Raw genomic sequence first — 27,269 nt, 5'->3', positions numbered from 1 at the left:
CCGGGCAAAAAAGAAAAGAGAGAAAGAGAAAGCGAGTGAGGGAGAGAGAGAGAGAGAGAGAGAGAGAGAGAGAGAGAGAGAAGAGGGAGGGAAAGAGGATTATGTGCGAGGCCGTAGCCTCCAACGGAATCCGACGGAACTCAAGGCGAGCGCAACCCCGTATCAGGTGCCGTGATCAAGGTCGCCTCTCATCGTACACTCGCTCCTTCCTTCCTTCCTTCCTTCGTTCGTTCGTTCGTTCGTTCGTTCGATTCGGTTCGGTTCGGTTTGGTTTCAGACCGGCCTCGACGCAGGAATTCGTATTGCTCGCGACGCCGTAGGTTTAAAGGCGATGTGGCGAGCCGCCCACCCGAGAGCGAACTGCTAACAGGTGTTTGGAGATACAGATATACCGCCAGCGGTGCTCTCGTGCTCCAGCACCGCCGGGGAAATTCGATCTTTGCCGTTGTAACGTTAGACCGTACTTGCGGACGGCCGAACCAGTTTGAATTCACGGTTTACGATTTGTGTGACTCTAAGGAATGCCAACGGCGTCCGATCGCGAATTCCGCCAGCGGATCGGTTGTTCTATCGCGATTGGGCGTTAATTATTATAATCAAAAGCGCATGTTTATTTAAATTTCACGTTGGACTAAAAAAATTGACGAAATATGACTTAAACGTTTAAAGATTGATAGAGAGATATGTCGAAATTTGAGATCACACATCACAATGGTTAACCACTCGCATTACATCGCATTCCGATAGATTAGTGCATACCGATTGAACATACCAAGTGACGAGCGTATGTCGAGCTTTCGGTATGTCTCAAAATTAAATCGATACACGCGTGATGCTCCGTATTCAGTTAATGCTATTGGCGTTTTGCATTGCTAATACGTAATCGCGACTCGAGTGCGACGACGCGTGTGGCGTTCAGTACGAAAAAGCAAGGCTCTAACGTACTATTTATACTTGTAAAGAATCGATAAGTGCCGCGACAGTTTTACAAAGAACAAGGGAACTTCGCTCCTACGTCCGTCGATTCTGTGACGATGCTGCGACGGAAATTAGCAGAAGTGAAATAGATAAAGTACTGCCTGTCGATCAATCCGGTAGGAGAACTGTCTGATCCAGATCTACTTTCAATACGGATATTAAATTGTATTGATTAAAACCAAGTTGAACAGCGAACTGACCCAATTTCTGGCCGGTAGGCGCAAGTTACGAATTGATTAGGCCGCTGGAATTAAAGCTACATGGAACATTTGCAAGCTAATTGGCCGCATTACATTTCCTTAATTTTCGAGTTTACTTTCATACGCGTGGCACACCCGTGAAAATAATTTACATTTATCTTGTGACTTTTCGCTCATTTTCGTGGCCGAATTATTCATAAAATCGCTCACCTCAGACATAAAGCGTATCTCCATCGCGTTTATCAAATCACAATGGAATTGGAATGAAACGAGACAAGGTAATTTTGCGTTGTATGTCAGCGCATCCTTGTGTAAAAAAAAAGATATACTGAATTAATTCGAAGGTAAATCGTACTTCGCCACGGGAATATTTAATTCATACAACGTTCGTAGAAAAACAATGTGGGGAAAACAGTTTGAGAATACGCGAAACGTGCTTCGGTGAAAAATATAGAATTACCGTGGAAGCTCTCCATCGTTAGTCTCATGCCCAAGCGGCTCAATAGGAAACTCAAGATCTCTTCCAGAAGAAACCCCATTTAGGCATGCGCTTTGTAGGTTTCCCTGGAAAGCCTTAAGGAAAATTAATAGCGAGGTATTAAAGGACTAAATAGTTTCGCATAATATTTGACTACACTGTCCACCATCATTATAACGATATCATCTGCGTAATTAAGTTGTACGAGATAAGCACGCATAATTTAACTTGTAATGGCGTCCAATTAATTCAATGTTATTTTAAATCAACAAAATGAGTTGTTTATGTGACTATCTTATTTTTTTTTTTTTAACAACGAGCTACTATTTTGTTGTTATTACAAAAATATATGAATCATTTTTGTTACTTATTAATAACGCAATAAATTTAATCTTCTGTCTTTTAATCTATTTGTAGAATAGCTAATACTATGATTTAGAAAGGCGCAATTGAACCATGATTAGAGTTAGGCAAACCATTGTTTGTCAACGCGACCCCAGAGGTAACAAACTGAAAATTAGACACGACTCCGAGTCCAGGAACTGTTGACTCAGTTGCGAACTATTACATGATCGATCGTTTATTGCAAGTTTGTGACAATATTTTTTTGCGTTATATTAACACCACAGCTCAAATTGCATTAAAATGTGATAATCAAACTGTCTTATAAAAAGATGGTGATAATTTTTTTGCGTTGGCAGATTTTATGGAGCGAACTAACTTAGCGTTTCGTATTCGTAATAACTTTTGAAGTGATTAAAGTTGGGTAAGCTAACTGTAGACACAATCTACTTGTTCAAGGACTGTAAACTTTGCTCCTCGAAATCCTTTCGAGAAATCGCACGTGCACAAATTCTAGATATTTATTTATTATTTAAGCAAAAGTTTTCTCTACAATTAAGAGTTTTTTTTCCGCATTTATTTTATAAAATAAAAGTTAGTCTGATTTAAAAGCCTTTTGGTTTCTCTGATGTAATTGTTGCGTAAAAGTTCAATATAAAATATTTCGCATTTGAAAGACAAGTCCATTGTCGCTTCGGACTGTCAGCTTGAAACGTCTGCTTGTTGCACAACAGAAGAAGCGTATAAACGCTTGAATCCAAAATTAGATATAAATTAGAGGACGAGTATCACTCAATGTAGTAAAATGAGTTACGAAAAACTACAATAACTTTATTATTATTCTTCGATCGAATATATAGTTAAATTTAAAAAAATACGTAATAAGAGACAAGGAATTATTTAAGTACGTCATGTTATATTTAGTTTACATTGTACGCGTCCAAAGACAAAGTCACGTTTGGATGAGCATCGACATTATTGGGTTAAAAAATAATGTTTGCATAAAAAAGTCGCCACAGTTAAGTTAACAAAGTTATTATGCATGAACAGTTAATGTTGAATATCAAAGAGGATTTCTGTTTGGTGCCTTTTATTTAGATACCTGAGAATTCGTTATCTTAAAATGAGACATATTAAAGTGATAAATGTAATATTAATATGAAATAAATGTTAATAATTAATGAAATATCATGAGCATTTAAGATGCGGTTGTAAATTCATCGTTAATTTGCATCGTGTTGAATATCTGGATTAATAAGAACTTACTATTTACTTAAAAAACAATTCGATCAATTCATTAAGCTCGCTTCCGAATTCATCGGTCATTTGTTCAGCGGAATCCAATTGCTCCTTCTCAGAATCAGGATCATCAATTCTTTCGTGCTCAGAACTCCGTTCGAGAATCGACGTAGCATTCACTTCTCCGCCGACATCTTGCATTTCGCTTTTTTCCATTTTGTCCACGGTGGATAATTCATCCTGCCTTTTCAGAAATTGCGCCACATCGGCCTCCAATCCTTCTCTCGGAAGGACATCGTTTTGTTGTCGGCCGATAGCATCCAAGAGCATGCTCATTGTTTCCGTGTAATCCGGCTCGAACATTCTTCCCTCGGGATTCTTTTTAAATAAATACTCGGCCTGGAACGAGAAAATGTATTTCTGTAATACCTAGACATAGTGTGCCGTGAGTATGGATGCCGCTCTACAAATAAGCGAAATATTTCAAACATGGAAAACGTATTTCATAATGGATCTAATAAATTGATTAAATAAATTGGAAATAAAGCGCGATGCAGCATCAATTAATTATGAATAAAAGCAAAATATTGCGAAGCGCACTTTACAGATAAAAAATGACTTTAACCCATACAATTCTTTTCCTCATTTGAAATATGCGGAACTTTTTTTTCCGGCTGTTGCAGTTTCTATAAATAACCCGGTTACTCTTGCATTCTCCACCCGCACGCGAGAATACGTGAAAAATGTAGAGATCGACCTCATAATCTGTTTAGAAACAGGTCGTGTGCCATCTTTCCTCGTCTGCAGCTGATATTACGACCCACTTTCACTTTCAATGTCATTCGCCCTACTTCGCTCTGATTTTTTGCATCAGAATTCTTCTCGCGATTCAACGCTGAAACAACCTACGCGTCGCTTTACCTTCACACAGTTTCAATTCCATGTATATCTCGCAAAAGCTGCGCCGTTTGTTTTATTTCTAGCTGCAACCGTGATTGACGTAACAATGCGGCTATCATAAATGCTGCTACATAGTTTCTGCCATAAATAATACCTAATGCGTGATCGTTCGACAATAAGCGGAAATGACAAGTCGCGATCGATATTTATAAAATGTGAAAGTTATGTAGGATATTACGCGAGAAACCGTTAGGTATTAATATTTTATAATTATTTATTACAGAAACGCATCAAACTTATTGCTCGCTCAGTTCTATCGCTTTCTATTATAACAAACTGGTGGGTCTATAAAATTTTACAGTTAATAATAGAAATTTAATGGCGTACATTCTTGTATTGTTTTAAATTGCTAATGAATTATTATACATATAAATATCAACACCGGTTGCGTGAAGTTTGTCGCTATTAATAAATTAGTCACTGTTGCGGTGAGCGTCAACTCTATGTTTCACGTATGCATGAATATCTGTATGGTGCAATACAGGCCAAGTACAATACATACAACTCAATACGTATGCCACAGAATGCTCTAGCAAATAAGAATATAACTAATATCGTAAATCGATCGCGTAATGCAAAGTTAATCCGACTCGCTTGGAAATATTTTAAGCAAACGAGTTAATGATCAGTAAAAGAAGAGATCATTAGTAATTAACAACTAAATATTATTAATTAGCCGTTAATTTCATTTTATATTAAATAAAGATATATTGGTTTGTTTTTCTGCATATAACATCCATTGGTTTCCTTTAACACATTTTCTCCCTCCGATAACATCCACGTGCTACATTTAATGTGTTTTATCCAATTTTCCCCGATAAGTCGATGTTGTGAAATAACTTTTTAATAGATGTAGCTACTATTACCTCGTTATGATCGCGAGTTTAAACTTGAGTTTTACGAGATCGAGATTTGTTATGTGAATGGAAAACCAAAACCTTACAACATAAAAAAAGAATTTTATTCCGTAATTTCTTAAAGTTCCTTATTTTCTTACATAAACAACTATTGGAAGTATAAATAACTCTATCAAAGTATTTAGTATTTTAAAACTTGTTATCTTATCTCTTCTTTAAAGTTGTCTGTCGAGACTTAAGACTACGATGATGTAATTCGCAAAATCATAAACTGTAGGTAATATACTCATCATTTAATACATTGACTCATTTGTATTTATGGGAGTTATATAAATTTTATACAGCTACATTGCAGAATATTCGTAATTTTAGCACATTCACGATGTCGCATACTACACATTCCACCTCGTTATTAATTTTCCTTTGTAACTTGGTCGGCGCAATCGGCACGCTCTTATGCAAGAGCGTCTAAAGATACTGGCTTATTGTTGCGTTATCGTGTTCTATTACCTCGCAATCTCGTATTCGCTCGTCTCGATATTTCCCAAACAATGTTAGAATCCTGATTTGTTTGTACGCAGTCCGCATAGAAATGATCACATCATCTACGTCTAAGAGACGCTAGAGATCGTTTTACCGTATTGCGCATACAGATAATAATGAAGAGCGTATTATGGCTTAGAAAATTTTGTTGAGGCAAAGCTACGCAAGTCCAATATTTAGAAAGCAATACAGCTTTATGTATACAATCTTAATCATTATGTTTTTTCTTTGTAATTATACGAAATGGCACGTAAGAGCACTTCGTAGATCGATTTAGAGTACACAAAGTGCATACGATTGAATATTAAGTAGAGATTACGATAAGCATCCAAACCAGATATGAAAATGACAAATCTACTAAAAATATTAAAGGTCGCCGAAAAATTTTGTATAAAGAGCAATTTGTTAGATACAGACTGATTATGAGTCTAATAACAATATTGCGTGAAAAAGCATCGTATAACGTTTCATCAAACGAGATATGATAATTCCTTCGAGAGAGAGTATGGAGATCAAAAATATGATCGCGACAATGAAATTTTTATTACACAGCCAACATTTTTCTTCACTCAGTCATCAACCTGTAGATTTTTGATGAGAAGAAAATGTTACTACTCTTGAATTTTGAATAGTTTAGTATACTAGAATTGCTCTCGTAAATTTTTAATCAAAGATTATACACAAGAATATGAAAGACCCTTTTAAAAATTTAGATTTAACGGCTAAAGAAAAATTTGACTGTTTCCATCATTGAAAGAGATTGTGTTCATAAAGGCGTAACTATAAACGTTTTCTTCAAAGAACAATTATTTCAAAGAATACTTTAACATACATCTACACATTATTTCTTGGCTCGCTCGGCAGCAGTCTGAGATTGCATTTATTCGAAATGATTGTAAAATAATGAATTTTAAAGATCGATCATATTGCAAATGGCATGTGATATACGAATCTACTAAACCCGTTGGGATACATCGAAAGTAATGTGAGTTTATTTTATCGACTTTTCCTATCTCTCTATTTGCCTTTCTTTCTCTCCTCTGCTTGTATTTCTTCGTTGTTTTAGTCTCGCTACGACACACACACACACGTTCCATTTATCCATTTATGAAACTATGTATACAATGAGAAACTTTCTATTACCGATTTTAATGAAAAAAAATCACCATTTGAAAGAAATTGTAATGAATTGAAAGTAGGTAAAACTTTCTCCTAAGCGATTTTAAAATTAGAGGAAATGGAAAATTAAAACAATTAAGATATAAGTGAAGAAATTTGTTACTCGCAATAAGGTTGTACAGTTGATTATAATGTTTTGTCAAAATTGATTATGTAACAGTATTAATATGTACAAGTCTTATATTTATCTTTTAAATAATCAAATAACTTCAGTCTAATTATATATGCGATAATAAATAAAATATTAGATCAATATGTAATAATTGAAAATAAAAAAAGTGCCATTTCCTGATCAAATTAAAACTATATATATATAAAATTTTTACTTTAAAACACTAAACTCGTGTAGTATTGATAATAATAGTATCAATATAACTATAGACCTCAAATCATAGAATTTCGATTATATGATTCTTGAAAAAAATCTTGAATACAAACGAATTAAAACGATTACTGAAGCCAATAGTGAAAAAAATTGCCTATGCCCTTTGCGTTTCTCCATAATAGCGGACTGATCAAAACCGACGAAGCTCGAAATCATGAAATTATAGATAGAAGGTCCCGATATAGTCGACAGAGAGCCAAGAGAACGGTCATGCTCCTATTCCCCTCGTGGTTCGATGCTCCGGAGTGGAACGGCGTCTAATCGTGAGCAGCAACCTATCGATTTCCACGGGAACGGGATTTGAAGTGTGAAAGTTGTTCTTACATTCGCACATGTGAAATGTTCCTTTCGCGGCAATTGCCGAACTGTGTCGAAAATCTAACAGAATTACTTAGTTTGGCTTAGAATGGACATTCGTATACCAAACAAGTACTAACGGAATTTGATTTATTTGATAGACACGTTCGTAATAACACTTTCACTCCTGCTAATTGCAATCATTGCATATACGTGAATTATCGTTTATAAATTATTGTTCGGGGTTTTTTGAAATTTCACATTTACATTTATCAATTATTTAATTAATTTATTAGAAACTTTTAACTGGCAAAAATTATTTTTAAAAGTTTAATCCCGAAATATTTTATGCTTCTTCAAACGAGATTATTATATTTACTCAAATTGTATAACTCTTACAACAAAATATTTTTTAAATAATTTAAAGTTATAATAAAGAAAATAAACTACTTTATAATAAGTTGTAATAAAAAAATAAATTGTTTTGTAATATTCTTAATATAAATATAAAGTTGTTAACTTTTCATTTTAACAAAATAGAATATGCATTTTATAATTTTAAATAAATTTAAATATTTAATAATATATACAATTTCGATAAAACTTTTTAGTAAGCAAGACTATGTAATTTTTTCTTATTTGTTTCAAATTGATTTAATGCAATGGGTTACAATGGCAATACTATGAAATTCGAGCATGCGTTATGAAACATGCAGCATTATTTCGGTTTGCAATGGCAACATTTATATCAAAAAGCTCATTTTTTAATTTACCTTGCAAATGAGGATATTAACCTGGAGAATAATTAACTGCTTATTTTTACACTTCAACAAATCGAAATAAAGCTCAATCATAGTCTTTTTTTCTATAAATCTATATGCACTTTTTTATTTTCTCTTACTTTTTTTAGAGAATATTGAGTATATCTATACATATATATTGATATCTCAAATTTATTATTAAATTGAACCAGATACTATTAAATAAACAATCAATAATACATAGTATATAATTAATAAAAATAATTTTTAATTAAGATATAAACATCATTCTCACAGGTGATCATATTTACACAAAGAAAAATTAGGTAGCTCCCAGGTTAATATCTATCCGTCTAGAGAGGGATAATCGTTGAATGTCGCGCTATGTCCCCGAGGGTGCCAAACGAACTGTGAATTTAACCGAATTAAAAGCAGGTTACTCGACGTAATTACTCCTGCGCTCCTTCAGTACAACAAACTAATTTGTTAGGGCCGAATTAAATTTGTTTAGACCGATGAAGATTAGTCTGAGAGAAAAAAACCGCGATGATACTATAATTCATTTGTTGCAGAATACAATGCAAGTTTGGCAGTTTAATTTTATTGCATTTCTGTGCGATGTTTTTGCCTCAAAACAATTTTCATCTTAAATTATTAACTCAACTAGTAATAAAACGGTAATTAGCGATGACTACAATAGAAGTGTATATATTAAATGCAGTATGATATTTCCGCAATAATAATAGAATATAATCACGAGGTTAATAGGAAGTAACGGACAATGGTGTACTAACGAGAAAATCTATTGGATCCTCCGGCCGTAATTTTGCCACTTCTATGAGAGCTTCCGTCAACGTCGGAAAGACGTGCTTCATCAGATAATGTCGTAACGGCTCTGCCAAAATGCAAAGTCTCTCTTCCTCCTCTTCTTTCAATTTCTCCATCAAATTTGTCTGTAAAAGACAAAAGACAATACTTCATTCGTCATGTGATTCCTATTATTGGATTAAACAATAAATATTGTTGACAGTCGAAAAAATTTGAATTCAAATGAATCTGTTTTAATAACAAATCTTGATAAGATTTCCATTTCATATTGAATTAAGATTACAAGAAATATTTGAGCTGCGATTTATATACCATAAGATAGATATGTATTTTACGCTGACTAACACGATAAAAAAAGTCTTATTGGAGTTGAGATAATTTAATATTTGCATTATATGATATTTCAGAAATTCATTCTTGATTGAAATTGATCTTTATTCCGCTCTAACTGGATAAGCTACCGTTGTATAACTATGATTCTGCGTGTACAAAAGAGCCATCTGATGCGCGGTTAACCGTGATCGATACGCATTTGCATTTGCCGGTAGCTTGAGTCGCTAATGCATAAACTGCAGCTTGCATACAAGCTTTGTATGCAAAAAAGTTCAGTAAACTTTAAACGCTAATCTTGGTCAGTCGTATAACTTTATCGTAAAATACGTGGGAAAAAAAGTAGATTAATATTGCAAACGAGTATTTCAACTCCTCTGGTTCGTTTAATCTTCAGATCCGCTTATAAGTTACCATAATTTACTTATAAAAGTAATTTGAAAATTTCACGTTTGTAAATTAATACATGAATACGCATATTACAAACACCTAATGCAAATGAATTGGCCTGGTAGTAATGTTTATCGATATGCAAACATAAATTTCGTCAGGATTAATAGCGTGTGACGTTTATGATGGTACGATGTGTTTGAAAGAAAAATCAAATATATCTGCTTTCCGAATTGCGTCTAGCTAAGCATAAACCTAATAGCTGCTTTCGAAATTACACTGGCTAAATTAAAGTTTGCTTATGACGGAAATGCATTTCTATCGTACTAAAAATAGAAAAAAGAAATTAGAAAATAATGTGCAAACTGCACTACATGAATTATATTACATTTATTATTGTGAAAACATAAACTTATTATGTTTATTAATATAAATACATTTTAACAGTTTATATTTTAAACAATTAAAGGATAATTTGGCAATTTTAATAATCAAGTTGATTTTAAATATAAATTAATAACTTACTAAGGGAAACAAATCGACAAATCTAATATTAACACGTTAATATAAGCAATTATTGGTGTTAATTTATTGAATATTCATGTCACACTAATTCAATATTATCTTAGACAAATATTTATAAAATATGCAAAGTAAAGTAACACATATTTAGTTACATAAATATAACATTTAGTTTCTAGATACTGAAAGAAAATACAATACCCATTCTCTCATTTTCTCTTCGCGCTGCTTTTTACGTTCCAAAAATTCTTGTTCTTTTCGTAACTTTTCTGCAACTTTAGCTGCTCGTGTTTCTGCTTCAGCGCGTTTCCGTGCAGCTTCCATTTCTTCGAGTGTTGGTCCTAGACAAAAAGAAATATTTCAACAATTTTGGAGATTACTATTGTTTGATAAATAAAATTATAATAGAATAACACATACAAATTTAGACAAGAATACATTTAATAAAACTATTATTATTAAGAATGAGCTTCTTAACATAAATTTAATAAAAAGTCTAATCACGAAATGTTTTTTTCTTTTCAATTAAATTAGTAAAAATAATTTAGATACTTTATTAATCGGTACAAAAGCCAGCCGATACAAGTTTTCGATGTTGGTTAACGCTAATTGAACACGACTAGACGTTCTCTCTTTCTCTTTGTAAATCGTGTAGATATAATTGCGATACAAACAAAGAAAAAACAAACCAAGATTGACCAGCAGCGAAAGGATTGACCTTTAGCTAACGAGAAATACAAGTATATTAAAAATTAAGGCCACTGTTCCAGAAATTATTACTTGACTATACTTTGAAAGAAGCTTGCATCTCGTGATATTCAACGGCTTTATTAGAGAGAATAAATCCTCTTTAATCAATTTTATTGTAAACAAAGGGAGGCAACATCCCATGGCATTTATCTTTTCGTCCGTTTAGAAATGACAGGAATAATGAACTTGAGGTAACTGGATGTGCGCAGCGATATTGAAAACGAACAGAAGACGTTGATACGTATATCGCGAAGTATGGAAAAAGTTGAGATGACATAAAATCGCAGGAGAGCGCATAAATTATCTCGCACCGTAATTCCTTGGCTTCCCGAGTTTTTCCAGGCACCGATAAATCGTAGGAAACATATCCGGACAAGCGTCAGTTTCCACAGAAATGACAAGTGGGTGGATTTCCATTTCGTCGAATAATTGTAGAGGCGTATTGTCGTCCGTATTTCTCTCCCTAAAACATCATTCCGTGATGCATCCATGATAACTTTTATATAAATAAGCTTTTGCATTTTAACAAACAACAAGCTGTACAATAGTTTTATTTGTACAAAACTGTATTTGCACAGTTTTGCCGGTTTGTTATTGCGAAATGCACAATGTAGAAAAACCCATACAATTCGCATTGATAATAATTTATATTATTTAAACAATGTAGTTTGCAAAAAATATCGAGTACACAGTCTTATTAATACACATGATATAAAAAACGCTGAGCTAAAAATTCTTTAATATCGAATTAAAATTCTTTTTATATCGTATTAAAATTGCTCGAGTGAATCGTGAGTTTTGAGTTGTGTCGCGCAGCGTAAAGTAACTTAATTATCGCACAATTTTTACTGCCGCAATATATTGGATTTTTTTTCCCCGTTATTACATTTTATTGCGAATACACTCGATCTTTATCCATGCGTTTTCCAATCCTATTTGCGTCGGGATTGGAAGCTAGCTTCAATATCGATTCTCTCGTCACAGCTGTCACGACATGAATAAGCCACGGTTCTTTTTATGAGCGTAGATATCTCCAAGCCGTGGGATTTCTTTTTCCTATCTCGCATACGTGATTAATACCTGTATTCCCTCATGCGCCGCAGCATGTGCTCCTCCGTATAATGGGTGTTTTGTATTTCTCTCTCTGGACGATTTATAATTCGTTCCTTCAAAAACTCGTCGCTCGCCTCCAGAACTACGATCAATTCTGGGAGAATCGTCGTGTTAACTTCGACACTCTCGTCCGTGAATTTCTCCTCGGTTTCCTCTAAACTCTCCTCGCCTATCAGAAATAGATTCCTGGCTTGTTCAAGGGTTTTCGGATAGCCATCCATTACGTATCCTTGATTCAGACAGTCCTTCGAATTCAACCGGTTCAGGAACAGCCTTTTATGTGAATTGACATTTTTATTATTATTTGAACCATGCAAAATATCATTTGTTTATATCGTATTAATATTAATATTAATTTGTTTAATTAAACAATATATAAATTTTATATTTTGTTAAGATTTGTTTATCCTTTAAAATTTACAATAACACAGAACGTAATATTTTGAACTTTAATCTGTCTTTAAATATTTCTAGATAAATAATCCAAACATTGCTTGCAACTCAAATATTTCCTTGTAAGCTACCAAGTTGATAAAGCGAGGTTTGTAACCCGCGGCGTGTAATGAAATTTATTCTACGGTGTTGTGCTTACGTCGAAACTTTGATATACACGTCGCGTAACTTATCAGGCAAAAAGACGTTCAAAGAAATAACGTCGTTCGCATCATCTTACGAGACATTGTACGCGAAAAGCTTTGCATATTCCGACAGCTTGATAGGCTCCAGAAAAATGTTGAAAAAAAAAAAAAATTCACGCTTACTTATTACAAATTTCCATATGTCCGTTTATCGCTGACGCGCATCACCGACGTATCGATCGGAATGGAACGTAAACCGTAGGAGCGCGTAAGCGCGTTTGATTTTCAAACGCAATTAGCGTTTTCACACAGGAAGCATATACCATTCCGCCTTTTAACGCTAACTGCGCTGTTACACAATTACTACGGTAAATCAGATAACGTTTCGGCGTAAATGTGATTACAAGCGTCGCAACACAGGAAATGAAGCTGGCGCACAATGCTCAGCAGTACTTTCGAAATAAACGCGAGAGCTCGCGACGTCGAGCTCGAGTGAATGAATTCGTAAAATTAACGCGTCAATATTTAATCACTTATTCAAGACGGTGTCGTCGAGACGGCCATTGTTCGCTGCCATGTTGGATCGGATCTCGTCAAGCTGCTCTTGTAACTTTGCAAGGCTTACGGTGATCTCCTTTTTGTCTTCTGCTTCTTCTTCTTGAGCCCCTTTATCCTCGTCGCCATCAGGACTTTCAGCCATATCTTCTAGGTCATCCCGTCGTCCCGTAATACCTGCTTCCGCAGCTTCAATGTCGTCGGTCTTAGAATCGCGATTGCCGATTTTATTGCTAATCGTTATACATAGAACGCGTATTAATGGCACACAATTCGTCTCTCTGCGAATAAATATGTGCTCACCAATTTTTTAACAACGTCAGAAATCAATGTTTTCACATGAATGTAATGTATTCCGTAATAATCCGCGAGGTATCGAGCGATCCGTGTTTTCCCAGATGCCGGCGGACCAAGAACGATTATTTTCACTGGGCGTAAGTCTCGCGCTGCCTTATATTCCTTTATAACTATGTCTATAACATCGCGAAATGGCATATCAAAGTACCAGCGTATTCGATCGATGATGTATACGGGATCGATGTTTAAATCCACTGTCATCTGATCGTATATTTGCTGTGAAACTTCCGGCAACGAAAGCGCCTCCTCCTTCGATACGCTTTTTACTTTACCAGTAGTTAACCCCTGGCTGATTTTCTGTTTACATATTAATTTGTTAAAAATATTTTATGTACTGTCGTCCGTAATCGTAAATTTATTGTTAAAGCTCAAGCTTTGGAATTATTTACAAATTTATTTTATTGAAAGTGTATACAATATTGTACTATAGAAAAGAAGACACTGCGGAAAGATTATTAAAGATTAATATGTTTGCATTTTATAAAGCCTTGAGATATTGGAACAGTTTGTATATCTTGTAAGGTTGCAAATTATCACAAGAAGATATCCATAAATTATGGTGAAGAGTTAATATTCGCAATCTTTCAACGGGCTTGTTAAAATCAACTCTAAGTGCTTGATTCTTTCCTCCGTATTACTTGTATAAACTAGTTTGCGCAAGTGGGACGAAGAATGTTTCAAAAACTGGTTTACGCGAGTAAACGGAATATGAAACGGATTATTGAAATCAACCCTTATTTTAAATAATTGAGCTTAACGTATGTATAAAAAATTACACGGTGAAGACTATAATAATAGAGATTTTACATTTGTTGCGTGTTCTTTTTTATTGCAAATGCATATATATTTAAATTTAAGTACTTCGATCTTCTATGGTAGTTTTTTATTTTAATAAACAATATAAATAAAAAATGAGAAAATATTTGGCACGATATTTGTAGTACTTAGCCAAATTTAGTTAATCAATAAGTGAAGGGATTCGTACCTTAACGATCGTATACTGAGAGATTATTTCCTGTTCTACCGCCACGATGTACCGCATTGGAGGCCAATTTTGCAACACTGAGGATACAGTTCTGAAAATCAAATTACTTGTAACGGTAAACGGATTTAGTTAATCAAACAATTAGAACTCTCTCCAGCATGCTCTAACAAGCTTAAATTAACACTTCGTATTAGTGTATCAAAATTTATGTTAAATGTTGAATTAATGATCATTAATCTGTTAACAGATATGTTGTATTGTTTTAATGATCATTAAATCTGTTAACAGGTATGATATTTAACAATAGATATTGAATACAAATATATAACATACGTATGTAATTTAAACTATTTTATTTAATTTTTACTTTTATTGTTGCGATTATTTTCATAATAATATCAATTATTATAATATCAATTCTCTATAAAGAATATCACATATATAAAAATATCAATTTATAAAATATCTTTTAATAATATACATATTTAAAAAATTAATAAAAAGGTAGCATATTATATGATTTTGTATAGCGATATTGTGCAAATATGTTTAATATAATATTATATTTAATGTTAAAGATGATATAAATAAGAAAAAGCTTAATTGCAAATATCATTTTATCTCGTAAATAAGTATTAAATTTCTTGTATAATATATTTCGAAATATACCAATTTGTATTGTGTCTTTCACTTTTCAAATGTGTGTGGCTACTAAAATCAATTTCTTGAACGAGATAAATGTTCTTACATTTTTTCTATCATCGCACTTACGCAGCCAAATCACGAACGTGTAATAAAGGTATTTTGTTCCGTCCTTTGCCAAATATTGGTAAGAAAGACGCGTTCAGCCAGGCCATTTTAAAGAGATAGTGAAGCGGGCCTTCCTCCTCACCGAATGTAACACCGCAGCAAATAACCAAAGTTTTTAATTTGTTCTTTAAACTAACGATCTTCTTCACAGCCACAACGTCTCTCTCGCACTGAATGTATTCCTTGTAACTCGGATGAGGCTTTCGTTTTCGATAATCTGCTTCCGTGAACGGTAAATCTGGATCTGCCGAATCTAACGGCTTTGTAAGAGCCCATGTCAATATAGTGGAAATTAAAATAAAATGTCGTGTTGGCTCTTCTCGTTTAAAAGCTTTCAACGATTTTTTCTCCATACTTTCCAGCAGGCAAACAATCTCTATAAGTAAAAGAAACTATTTATTGTGTCGATAAAAGCCCTATATGGTAGTAAGTTTCAAAAGCCATTCTTGTACTTTTTGATAAATACTTTTTAATTTAATTCAAACAACTTTTTCATTATTTAAACGATAAGGCAAGTTAGATATAGATATTTATCTAACAGAACAGAAAATTTGAATTTAAAACAGAAATTCATATTTTTACTAATTACACAATTTAATTAAAAAATGTTTTATGTTTTAATGCTCATCACAATATCATACACAATTTTCTACGTCATGTAATAAAAAAAAATATTTATGTTAGTATATTATTAATGAAACACACACTATCTTTCTGATATAATTAATATATTATAGCATTTTCTTCTCTCTGTTTTGCATTAAATGTACAGTAGACATCAGGAAAGAATGAAATTATACCATCCTTGTCTTAATGATTAATTAATTAAAAGGCAAATAACATTTTCAAACTTTGCGTCGACGTAGTTTGCAAGAAACGGAATTTCAAGTTGAATGTTGACAAACTGATTTCACGTTTAAGAATACGTTAAAGAATATTGATATAAAATAATAATTTTAATAAAATCTTTTTATTAGAAAAGTAATAATTTATTTACAAAAATTATTTCTTTTCCTTACAGTCTTAAAATCAAAGTAATATATTTGTATTAAGATATAAATAAATAATTTGCATTAATGTACCATCCAAGGCCCAACGTGCCTCCTTGATTTGATCTGGTTTCTGTGTAATGTCGTAAATAATTACACCACAAATCATCAACTCCGATAAAAAACGATCTTTGTCATCCGAATTAATGACCGTTACATCTTCTGGACATAAGTACTGTCAAACAACAATGAAAATCAAATTCTGTCAAGATCTAACAAATTTAATGCATTTTATTTGCACATTTCTTTGCATTTTGCACTCGCCCCCGTTTTAATTTATTACTGTTTCTCGTAATACAATATACATAATAGCATTCCAAATAAAAATTTCCGAAATGTCGGATTTAGCTTACGCCGAATTAAATTCAAATACAAACCTTGATCATTTTTACAAAAGAATAAAAAAATAAATTTTATAAAAACATGAATAAAAATATATAAATATGTATACATAAGAAGTTATATAATTTTTTGTTTACGTCTAGCAAATGTAAAAGGCCTAAATCCGGCAATTTGCGGTAATTATCGAGTTTGGCAAGCGTACTCCAAATTTAGTACGTTTTATGTATGATTTTTATTTTAATATAATACATTACAGTCATGAGTTTGGAAAAACGTGAAGGTCCTAAATGTGAAAAAAATTTTAATAAATTAATTATTTATAAAATATTATATGTTAAGTCATGTATTATATATTAAGATATAAAATAACAGTTGTTTTGATATTGAATATCTAAATCAAGCGTTTATTTCATTTAATGGCAATATGTAAACCGTAATTGTACCTCAACTTAACCCGGATAGAAATTATGTCCGATAGAAATCAGAGTCGAGCGTTAAATCCGGCATACCCAATTAAGTTTTACCCAGATGGTGGAATACTAAAATATTAACGTACACGTTAATGAAATATCCATTTTACAACTGATATTATTGACAACAGTTAAATCACGTAATATAATGTATAATGTAATGTTTTTTGATTAAATGCTTTCTTTTGATACATTAAATCGGCGCATTAATTTCTGCGCTTGACTACATGTTTTGTTTTGTTATGTTAATTATCAATCATTACATTAATTCTTTTTATTATTAACAGTTTCAAATTTTGATATCATTAAAACGCGTTAAATAAAAATCCTGCATGCAGATGCGAAAGAAACATCCAATGAAAACGAACTCGTTAATTTCGAAATACTAAGAAATCCTCGTTATCAAACTCGAGGAAACTTTCGAAGAACTTGAAAACATTACTTTGCGATCCAGAACTGTACCAATCACTTCATATTTTCTTGGAACTTCTGTGCTCTTGCCCGACCACTTTCTTTTCTCTTTCTCATTTCCTTCTACATACTCGTTGCCTTCGTACTCAAATTTATTTTCTTCGTCCGCCGGAACGTCTATATGTGTACTTAAAGGATCCATGTAGATAGTATCCGATAGCACCTAAACGTTTTTAATTAGAGAAAATTTAATTAAGTATATTAAATAGGGATACCAATACTAATTTAATGATAACGTAATTTAAAAATTATAATATAAATTAATTTATAATTAAATTCTAAGAATTTTTCTAGATCATTTTGTTAGAAAACATTTACAAACTAAAAAAAATATAGATAATTAAATTTTAAAATCTTTTAAAGATTTTTGTAATAAAAAAAATATTACCATATTTAATGAGAAATATGAATAAAAAGATATTATAATCATATCGAATCAGTTTAAAATCTGCTTTATACAACGTGGCTTTGAAAACTTTTGTCTACATTTGTATACATCTTTCATTTAGAATTTTCTACCTTCTGACAAAGCAATTTGTCGATATATATATATCGTAATGTTAGTTTTAATTACTGACCCGTAAACACAAATATTTGTTTCATACGCTACAATGATTAAAAATAATAAATCAACTAAATTGCTATGAGAGAAACCCTCGAGAGAATAACTGCAAAAATAATAATGATTAGGTACCTGATCATTTCTCATATAATTTTTATATCTTGTGGAAAGTGATATAAAACGGTTAGATCTTTCAATCAGTTACAGTCGCTTAAATTGGTACGATTAAAAAGAAAATGTTAGAGTTTCTTCTGAACAATTTTTGATTGTTCTTTTCTATTGATTATTACGCACTATTACAATTCAAATAATACATGTGGTATTCGAATCAAAGGTTTCTACATTGACAAGCTTTTAATTCAGTTTTTAGCATCAAGTATCTATTAATCGTAATAAATGTTTTCGAAAGCATTTTATCGTGAGTATTTGCATGTTTCAGAAAATACGATTGATTCAAAGTGAAGTACACATGCAATACATTGCATACTTGAATTATATGTAATTAAACCTTTTTTAAAATTACTAAAAATATTATTGTTTTAATATTTAGCTCATTATACTTTTTCAAATAATCCATTTAATATCATTTTTTGTTAACAATTACATTTTTTAATAACATATATTACCGTTTTAATTCTACATTTATAAAATGTAATTTCTTTATACTTAGAATTTATATTGCTAAAACCAAAATGACAAAAATATATAATAAAATAAAATTATAAAGTTAATATTAAAAAATAATGTAAAAAAGAACATTAAAATTAATATTATCTTTATAGAAATTTCTATAAAAGCATCTGTCTAATACATATTTAAATAAATACAAAAGATTTGTCGTTTTTCCATCAAGCTTTATATTAAAGTTAGAAATCTTTAAACGAGATTTAAAAATATTCTTTTGACGAAAAAGGGAGTATATTGAAGTTTTTAGTAACTATTTTTGTTCTTGATAAGTGATTTGTTCGGTTTTGTTGAAATTTCGTTTGCATTTTTATTTAACAAATAAGAAATAAATTTTTTCTATCTTATATTATATAATAAATAAATATATATATATATATATTGTTTTGTTACAAATGAGAGAAATACATACATCAGTTAATATCTTTCCATGATAGCTATCAATATGATTGATGAAAATACGCCAAGGCTTAAAATGCGGTTTCACATTTTCAGTTGTCAAATCACAATCTTGTCGTTTTCGAGCTACATCAAAGCTGAACTGATTGTCCAAAGTGTCCGCAGCATTTGTTAGTTTAGTTATTGATATATTTTGTTTGTTATCCATATTTACTAAATAAACACACGTGAAATGCAAACTATTACATCACAAATAAATGATATTTTGATATGCGAAGTTATGTGAGCTGCAAGATATATTTTGCTATCGACATTTCAGAATTATTAGATTTGCAACTTCAATTCGATAGAATGTTTTTACATATATATGTATATATATGCATATAAAAATGTACAGAGTGTTACAAATATTTTAGCCATATTTATATTATAAATTGTGCATTAGAAATAAAATTATAATTTAACTGTAATGCAATGATAAATAAAAAATTGTTAATATTATGTATATACAAATTAATAACTTATTAATGTTTAAATTTTAATTGTTGCTGCTTATAGTGTTTTGTATTCTTTTAATTATGTAGATTTGACTTCAAGAATAGATAAATAGCTAAAAAAAAGGGGGGGGGGAGAACGTAAAATATACATACATTTTATACATATATCTGTATAATGAAAAAAATATTTAAATAAAATTAACTAATACTAATACTAAAACTTTGAATTATTATAGTTTCAAAGTATACCAAATTGGTTCAGACACACATTACAAATACAATTATTAAATTTATTAGTAATGGGATTAATGAATATAATATGAAAGTTATATATTCAAGGATTACACTAAAAAAGTGTACAAAGGAAATGTGGAGATTATGCCGATCCCTTGAAACGAAAGAAATGTACGCGCGTTTTCAATTCTAGGACAACCCCTCAGAGAAAAGCTGCCCGTGAAAATTAAAATTACAAGCAGCAGATATAAGAAATATCTACTGCTTACGCTGAGCTTGGGCCGTTAAATAAATTATGAACTTATTTTAAACGATTTATAATTTCAAGATAAAATCTGAAACAAAATTTTCTACTCACTGCCATACATAATTTATATTTAGATTTTCATATGTTATAATAGAGTTCATATGTCTTTGATCCTTAAAATATTTTTTTTCAAGAATAAGATGTATTTACTACTTATGCCAAGCTTAAGCTGTCAAATAAAACACGCATTTATCTTGAAAAATTTATGGTATAACTCGGAATAAAATCTAGGACAGAATTCTAATTATAAAGTCATAAATAATAATGTTATATTATATATGAATATATCATTGAACTTTTTTAATGCTTAAAATGTTTTTCCTGTAAATAGCACGTAAAATTATAAATAGAATTTTCTCTCGAATACTATCATGAAATATAAATTGTATAAATAAATAATAAATAAATGAGTACTTTTAGTAAATAACGTTAATACATTTCGGTTTTATTAAAATAAAACAGAAACGTGAAAATAAATATCAAAAGATACGAAATTTCAGAATTAAACTTCAACAAGTGAATTTTTTACAGAGCGGAAGAGAAAAAGCAAGGAAGTTTGATGAAGTCTGGCAAAACAAATTGAAAGTCAGGGTCACCACAATATTCAGTGAAATATGTTCAAACCAAAGATATTTTTTGAAACTGTATAAATCTGTCATTATAACATATTATATTTATTATAACGTATATTGACATTGAATTGATATGAAGTGAAAATCCTTAGAATTATCGAAATATATGCTTCAGTAATGGAATTAATGGTAAAAGCACATGGAAAGGTAAATTCGTTATTTGTAGGAGCATTCTGGTATAGCACGACTATTCAAGCTGTCCATAAAAGAAAAGGGTCAGAGATAGAAAATGTCATGCGGAATATAAAAAAGAACAATAAACGTAAAAAGATATTGGTCTGTTTTGATGGAACGACAACTGTATCAGTCATAGATGGAAACTCGATTAATGGCTAACAGGTTGGAAAAATAGGATAAATTTTTCAGTTTTTCAAATTTTATTGCTTGTTCATGTGTTATATACTTCAGAGACTGAATTTCAGATTATAAGATTGACAGATTAATATTACAAGACTAACAGCGTTTCAATAGTTTTCCATAACAACACATGCGATAAATTATTTTGGTTAATTATGCCTTAACGACGATAATAAATAATGTCACGATTATAATTTATTAATTTGTTATTAAATTAATATAATTTGTTAAATAAATAATCAAGTTATATTAAATAGGATAAAATATATGAAAAGATCGATTTTGTTGAAGTATATTAAAAATTAGACCAGATACAGAATTAAAGATAATTATGATGAAAACTCGATTAATAGATAAAACGTTGGAAAATAAGTTGTTTTATTATTTATCCAAGTGCCTCAAAAACTGAATACCAGATCATGAAATTAATTGACAGATTGATATTACGAGAAGATAGATTAAAAATCAATATTTTTTCTTTACACACACACACACACACACACACACACACACACACACACACACACACACACACACACACACACACACACACACACACACACCAGTGCATGCAATACATTTTAGTTAATTATGCGTTGATAACGGCAATAATAAAGTATATTACATTTTTATTTTATTGATTTGTTATCAATATTATGTAAGTTGTTTTAACACTCTATATATACGATTCGACAATATTTTCATGCACATTTTAATACTATAATTATTTATATAAATTTTACACACATCTTTTTAATAAACAACCATTATTATACTTTCTAGAGTTAAAGTATAAGTCATTAAAAAGTCATTAAAGAATTTTTTTATACCTGTAAAAGTAACAAAAAAATTAACTAAAAAATATCGTAACAAGAGAAAATGCCCCAAAACAATATGTATATAGAATATTAAATAAGATGCTCATATTAAAAATATAATCAAATAGAATACTCGAGAAAAACAATTTTATTAAAATATAAAAATTAAGCTAGATATACATACACATACACAATAGATTTGAAAATAATTATGTTGAACTACTAAAATAATTATGTGAAACACTGGTTACTAGAATATTAAAACTTCGAAGTATTATCATTATTGAGTTAAACATAATTATTTTCAAGTTTGCGTCTGTGTGTCTGAATGATCAAAATTTTATGCGCTTTAGTAAAACCGTCTTCCTAACTTTTATCATTTATTATTTCGATCTAACTTTTTCTTTTATTCGACAATCATGAAAATCGAACTAGTAATTTATTTATCATGTACGTGCTGTCCGGGAAAAGTTATAAACTTAAAAAAAAATTAATGTAGAAAAATCTCTCGAGAAGTGTCGAAACTTTGTTTTTATGTCAACGACAAATATTAGAAGTCTTGTGATGGCAGCAATTCACATCTCATCGATCACTCTGCCGTATACATTGCGGTGACTCGGCATAGCACCAATGAAAAAGTACTCATAAATTCTACATGTTGAAAACTACGAATTCTCGTCACGTGAGCATAAACTTTTACTCGTAATATAAGTACATGTAGCGTAAGAAATGTACATTGGACGTGTATTAACTTATAATGATAACTGATTTCAATACCGTGAAAAGCCTTCTTAATTTTCCTATCAATAGCTTTCAAAAAAAAAGGAACAAATAAAAAAATATTTTTGGTGTACGATTTGTTAGAGTAGTAAAACATGAAATTCGTGAAACCGGAAAACAAATTACGGAATTGGAAAAATTCAAAAATTAAATTACAGAATACAGAAAAAAATTCTCTTGTAATTGTTTGTATCTTCATTGAAATTTTCAGAACATTTTATATTTCTTCTAATCAATATTCGTTATTTATGTAAAAAAAACTCCTACGCTGAGCTGTGACGTGATTTTACATGCGTATAATTGAATAGAGTGCGACACAGACAAAAGTTAACTCAACACGAGACATCTGCTATCGTAATAACAAGTGAAAACTTTACAACGTAACAATATACCACCTACGCACCCTTGTTCGCGTGAGTCCATTTCATTTGCTCGTTGCAAGTGGCAGCAAGCAAAAAACCCGCATACTCTTTTTGTTTGCCGGTTTCGTTCCATTGTTTTCAAAGATAAAAGGCACCCTGTGCTTACTATTCCCTTTTTTAAACAACTGCAATACGCATGTAAAAAAAAGACAAAAAGAGAGGAAAAACGGTAATATGTGTTCTGTCTCATACATGCACAATTTAGTCGATCAAAGGCTCTGTGTGACCAATCGCGCATCGATTTCCTATTATTTCCTACATAGCATGTGTAATAACATTTCCAATAGTTTTCGACAATGAGTCATTTCTATAAAATAATCTTCTCTAGTAACGCTTTTTACTGATAAGAAACGCAGACATAATGCGTTTAAACAAAAAATCATAATTAGGCTAAATATATATTTAAGACATTCTTCTTTTTTCATGGCTTAAGAAATCAAAAGTAAGATTCGCAAAAATTTATCTTTTGAACAATAATAAGTAAAATTTGAACAATATGTGAATAACACAAACAAGAAAGATACAAGCTTTTTTCAGTCAAAATAAATATTGATGTCTAATAAGATTTTTTAAATTGAGTATTCTGTGATCATGCACATGTACATGGAAAAAACAAACTAATGTATAAAAATTTAGTAAGATTCATATCTGAAAATGATTTTATTAAATTATTAAAATACAATAATTAAAAAAGCCATTTAAGCATTCTGCAAATTTTGACGGTTTTAATAACAAAATTTTCAGATTTGTGTCCACATATAATCAAACTTTTAAATATTTTAACAAAACCATTTTTCCCAATAAACCATTTCTTCTGCAGAAATATATTTTATAATAGTCTTTCTTGTTTGTGTTATTCACATAATTTTCATGATTTGATCTCAGAGTTGACCATGAAATATGCCGGAGGAAAATACATCATATATTATACTTTATATGCACCTGATAACTTACTCCACATTAAAGCAAAAACACAAAGATATTTCTGTCATTAGTAAGACACGCTTTGTTCTCGATATAAACGAGAACGGAAAGCTCGAAGTGTTGGCGTACATCTCTTCATTTGCCTCAAACCAAGAATACTACTCTCTTTGTCGTGGAATATACGTGATGACGTATTTTCCCTGCAAATGCAGATACATACGCGCAGGCAATTTATTTAAAGGGCCTTTCCTATCCTCTTCTTTCCATTGCATAAACGTAATGAAAGTCGTGCTTTCTCTTCAGATGCTTCATCTATTTTACGAACAGCGATTTGAAATTATATGATATTCAATCCAATTAATAGCTTATATAATGTGGTTTTCATTATCCATCATTTATATTACATAGTCCAACGTAACGTTTTATAGCAATATGAATTCCTGTGAATATTTTATTCAATCCTTTCACTGTTATGGTTCGCTTACGCAACCTAGTATTCAGCGAAATATTTAAATAGAAATTCTTCATAAATTTTACAAAGTAATATAAAAATGTAGTAAAAAATCACTATTATATGACTTATATCTTGTTATTATATCTATATACGTATTTATAACTGTGCCTACGTTCCTTCAATGCTTATTTACTTACAACTTAATTATCGACAACAAACGCTTATTTTTCTAGAAGATTGGAACTTCCCCTATCAGCTTTTAATAGCAGCAGGGGTAGCCATAGTTGGTCTGGTCCTCCTAGCCGCGGTGAGCTTTCAATGCTCTTCCACTCGGCGATGGTTGATGAGCATGACTCGACATGAGAATATCGACGATACAGAGACCGAACAGATTCAGCAAAATGCGATTCGCATCAGTCATTCTCTTCCGGACCTGCAATCGGAACCGATTACTCACGAATACGTTCAAGAACAGAAGGACAATAAAAAGGTATTGTCCGTGTTAAAAATTTGAATAAAATAAGAATAGAAGTCAACTTGGTAGACATTAAATTAAATAAAACATAGAATTCTGTGCGCTTGTTTCAACGTTAATATTTTACCAGGTATTGCGTCAAACCACTTTACCTATTGTGCCAATGAGACATCAAAGCTTCCAACGTCAATTATCACATCGGCTTGATCTACCTAACATTAAATTCAGCATTTGCAGCTTCGAAAATCGCAGCGACTCCAGCCTCGGTCTTATCAAGGTATTCAGGCGATGTTACGATATCCATATATCCATGTGTATTTGTTGTGACGTTGTGAAATGCAAACAGCGACCCAATGCCATTTGATTCCCTTTGAAACAAGCTTATCATGTAACACGTATCATGTTCTATATATTTCCAGTTTATTTCCTGTTACCTCGTTTCACATTAACCAATCAAGGCTATATAAATGGACGCATAATTAAATTTATAAATTTTTATCAATTTATAAGGGATATAATATTGATATAATATTCATGTAAATTATTAATACTGTACAGCCGGAGCTATATAAAAAAGAACTCGTGAGACAAGAGAGCGCGGAAAGCTCCAGTCCATCAGAAATGGAATATGCTGGAAAATTACATTTTGCTCTGCGGTATGACAAGGAAATTGAAGGTCTTGTTGTCAAAGTAAGTATTATGCAATATTTCTTATGATCTGTCACATTTTAATAATATTAGAATAGATGTTTGGTAATGTGTGTGTGTGTGTGTGTGTAAAATTATGCAATAAGAATTTTTTAAATTGTATATCATGGTAGAAAAGATTACGGTAAATGAATAAAATATTAAATAACATAAACTCATAATTATGTATAAATGAGATATAAAAGTTTCATGGACTGAAAAATAACGTGTCCTACGAGTGAATAAATTAGTTTGCATTTAAAATTGTGTATGTGCGAGATGAATATATGTATACCTACCTAGGTTATATTCAGCACATGAGATATTGAATAATGATAATGTAGTATCACAATATTGCATTTGTGATGGACATATATCCTCTTCCGTACCAGAATTAACCATGGTAACGTATAGATTAGGTAATGCTGCTACATTAACCTATTACTGTATGCGGCAAATTCAAGTGCATTAAGATCAATTATACCGAGCAAACCACATTTCAAATAAATTTTAATATGAGCTTATTATCGGTTTTTCGCTTTCATTGTATTATACTATACATTTAGCAAAATATATAACAGTATTTTGAAAACTTATTTATAAAAGAAAATTAGGCTTTATACCCCTTCTCTGATTATGTAATACGATTAATTATACAATTGTTCAATTAATTATTTTTTTTATTACTCCAAATCAAAATATGTACAAGAGATAAAAATAATAATTAATTTTATTAACCTAGTACTAGGACTGAATAAGGTCCATTTAATTGATTTAATTTTCCAAAATTTTTAATTAATAAAGTTTCTAAAAACAGATTTTTAAAACTTTATTTATACAGGGAGATTCAGAACCCAGGTATCCTTGACATATTCCTGAGTTAATACTGAGATAATTTTTCCTTCACAAATATTTTATCCTAAAGCTTACTTTTTAAATTATTAAATAAAATATAGTTACCGAATCACGGGAGGCATACAAAAAGTAGGCAGGGGTGGCACGACTCACCATCCAACACGAGTGATTACAAATTCGATCTCTTTATACCGTTTAACGGATGAATAATTTTACTGGGAATAAACAACACTTCACATTTAACACTTCACATGTAACAAATTCATACCGAGTCATAAGTCATAAGTTTTCTTTTTTTTTTGTCACACAATATCCATCGAATTTACTACACAAAATGTATCACGTACCAATGCTATCACAGATTTATCACACTCACACACGAATAAATCTATCTGTTAGTTGCTATTAATTAT

At 31.1% G+C, this 27,269-nt stretch overlaps 4 protein-coding genes and 1 long non-coding RNA gene across 7 annotated transcripts in view; 2 read left to right on the top strand and 3 right to left on the bottom strand.

The window, feature by feature from the left end:
• Window positions 1–27,269, top strand: part of LOC105831027 (synaptotagmin-10) — a 33,491-nt gene that overhangs the window by 286 nt on the left and 5,936 nt on the right. Inside the window, exons 2-4 of one of the 2 annotated variants that reach the window (XM_012670855.3) lie at window positions 25,076–25,329; window positions 25,445–25,591; window positions 25,873–26,004. In XM_012670855.3, the coding sequence (XP_012526309.1) occupies window positions 25,076–25,329; window positions 25,445–25,591; window positions 25,873–26,004 (533 nt within the window). Of the gene's footprint in view, window positions 1–25,072; window positions 25,330–25,444; window positions 25,592–25,872; window positions 26,005–27,269 lie in introns of both variants that reach the window. The other variant, XM_012670854.3, reaches the window with a different exon arrangement.
• On the bottom strand, window positions 5–10,639 carry LOC114254644 (DPY30 domain-containing protein 1). Its single transcript, XM_028191286.2, has 3 exons — window positions 10,491–10,639; window positions 9,014–9,172; window positions 5–3,636 (listed from the first exon to the last, which is right to left on the bottom strand). The coding sequence occupies exons 1-3, from the start codon at window positions 10,611–10,613 to the stop codon at window positions 3,268–3,270; spliced, it is 651 nt and encodes a 216-aa protein (XP_028047087.2). The 5' UTR covers window positions 10,614–10,639; the 3' UTR covers window positions 5–3,267.
• On the bottom strand, window positions 10,292–12,481 carry LOC114254643 (adenylate kinase 7). Its single transcript, XM_028191285.2, has one exon. It carries the CDS (start codon window positions 12,371–12,373, stop codon window positions 12,113–12,115), a length of 261 nt encoding a protein of 86 aa, XP_028047086.1. The 5' UTR covers window positions 12,374–12,481; the 3' UTR covers window positions 10,292–12,112.
• On the bottom strand, window positions 16,447–19,883 carry LOC114254645. 2 transcript variants are annotated; one of them, XM_036288721.1, is made up of 3 exons: window positions 19,428–19,843; window positions 17,741–17,932; window positions 16,447–16,661 (listed from the first exon to the last, which is right to left on the bottom strand). In XM_036288721.1, exons 1-3 carry the CDS (start codon window positions 19,620–19,622, stop codon window positions 16,467–16,469), a joined length of 582 nt encoding a protein of 193 aa, XP_036144614.1. In that variant the 5' UTR covers window positions 19,623–19,843; the 3' UTR covers window positions 16,447–16,466. The 2 variants fall into 2 exon arrangements, with proteins under 2 accessions (XP_036144614.1, XP_036144652.1); XM_036288759.1 differs by having other exon boundaries at window positions 16,521–17,367; window positions 19,428–19,883.
• Window positions 20,848–21,890, top strand: LOC118646425. The gene is made up of 2 exons (XR_004964006.1): window positions 20,848–21,162; window positions 21,251–21,890. It is a non-coding gene; the product is annotated as an uncharacterized LOC118646425 (long non-coding RNA).

The sequence above is a fragment of the Monomorium pharaonis genome, chromosome 1 (genome assembly GCF_013373865.1).
Source record: "Monomorium pharaonis isolate MP-MQ-018 chromosome 1, ASM1337386v2, whole genome shotgun sequence".
In the NCBI taxonomy this organism is placed as follows: Eukaryota; Metazoa; Arthropoda; class Insecta; order Hymenoptera; family Formicidae; genus Monomorium; species Monomorium pharaonis.
Note: the sequence above shows the minus strand (reverse complement) of the source record. Positions and strands in the feature narration are given on the sequence as shown.

Bases quoted from the DNA above. Each gene is read 5' to 3' on its own strand.
- LOC114254644 (XM_028191286.2), bottom strand. From the start codon at position 10,613: ATGGAAGCTGCACGGAAACGCGCTGAAGCAGAAACACGAGCAGCTAAA. The intron at 9,173-10,490 runs GTATTGTATTTT...TGTCTTTTACAG, and splicing joins AAGAGAAAATGAGAGAATGG to ACAAATTTGATGGAGAAATT. The intron at 3,637-9,013 runs GTTAGTACACCA...TTCTCGTTCCAG, and splicing joins AGGATCCAATAGATTTTCTC to GCCGAGTATTTATTTAAAAA.
- LOC114254643 (XM_028191285.2), bottom strand. From the start codon at position 12,373: ATGGATGGCTATCCGAAAACCCTTGAACAAGCCAGGAATCTATTTCTG.
- LOC114254645 (XM_036288721.1), bottom strand. From the start codon at position 19,622: ATGGATAACAAACAAAATATATCAATAACTAAACTAACAAATGCTGCG. The intron at 17,933-19,427 runs GTATGTATTTCT...AAAAACGTTTAG, and splicing joins ATGGAAAGATATTAACTGAT to GTGCTATCGGATACTATCTA. The intron at 16,662-17,740 runs GTAATGTTTTCA...GTTGTTTGACAG, and splicing joins GTACAGTTCTGGATCGCAAA to TACTTATGTCCAGAAGATGT.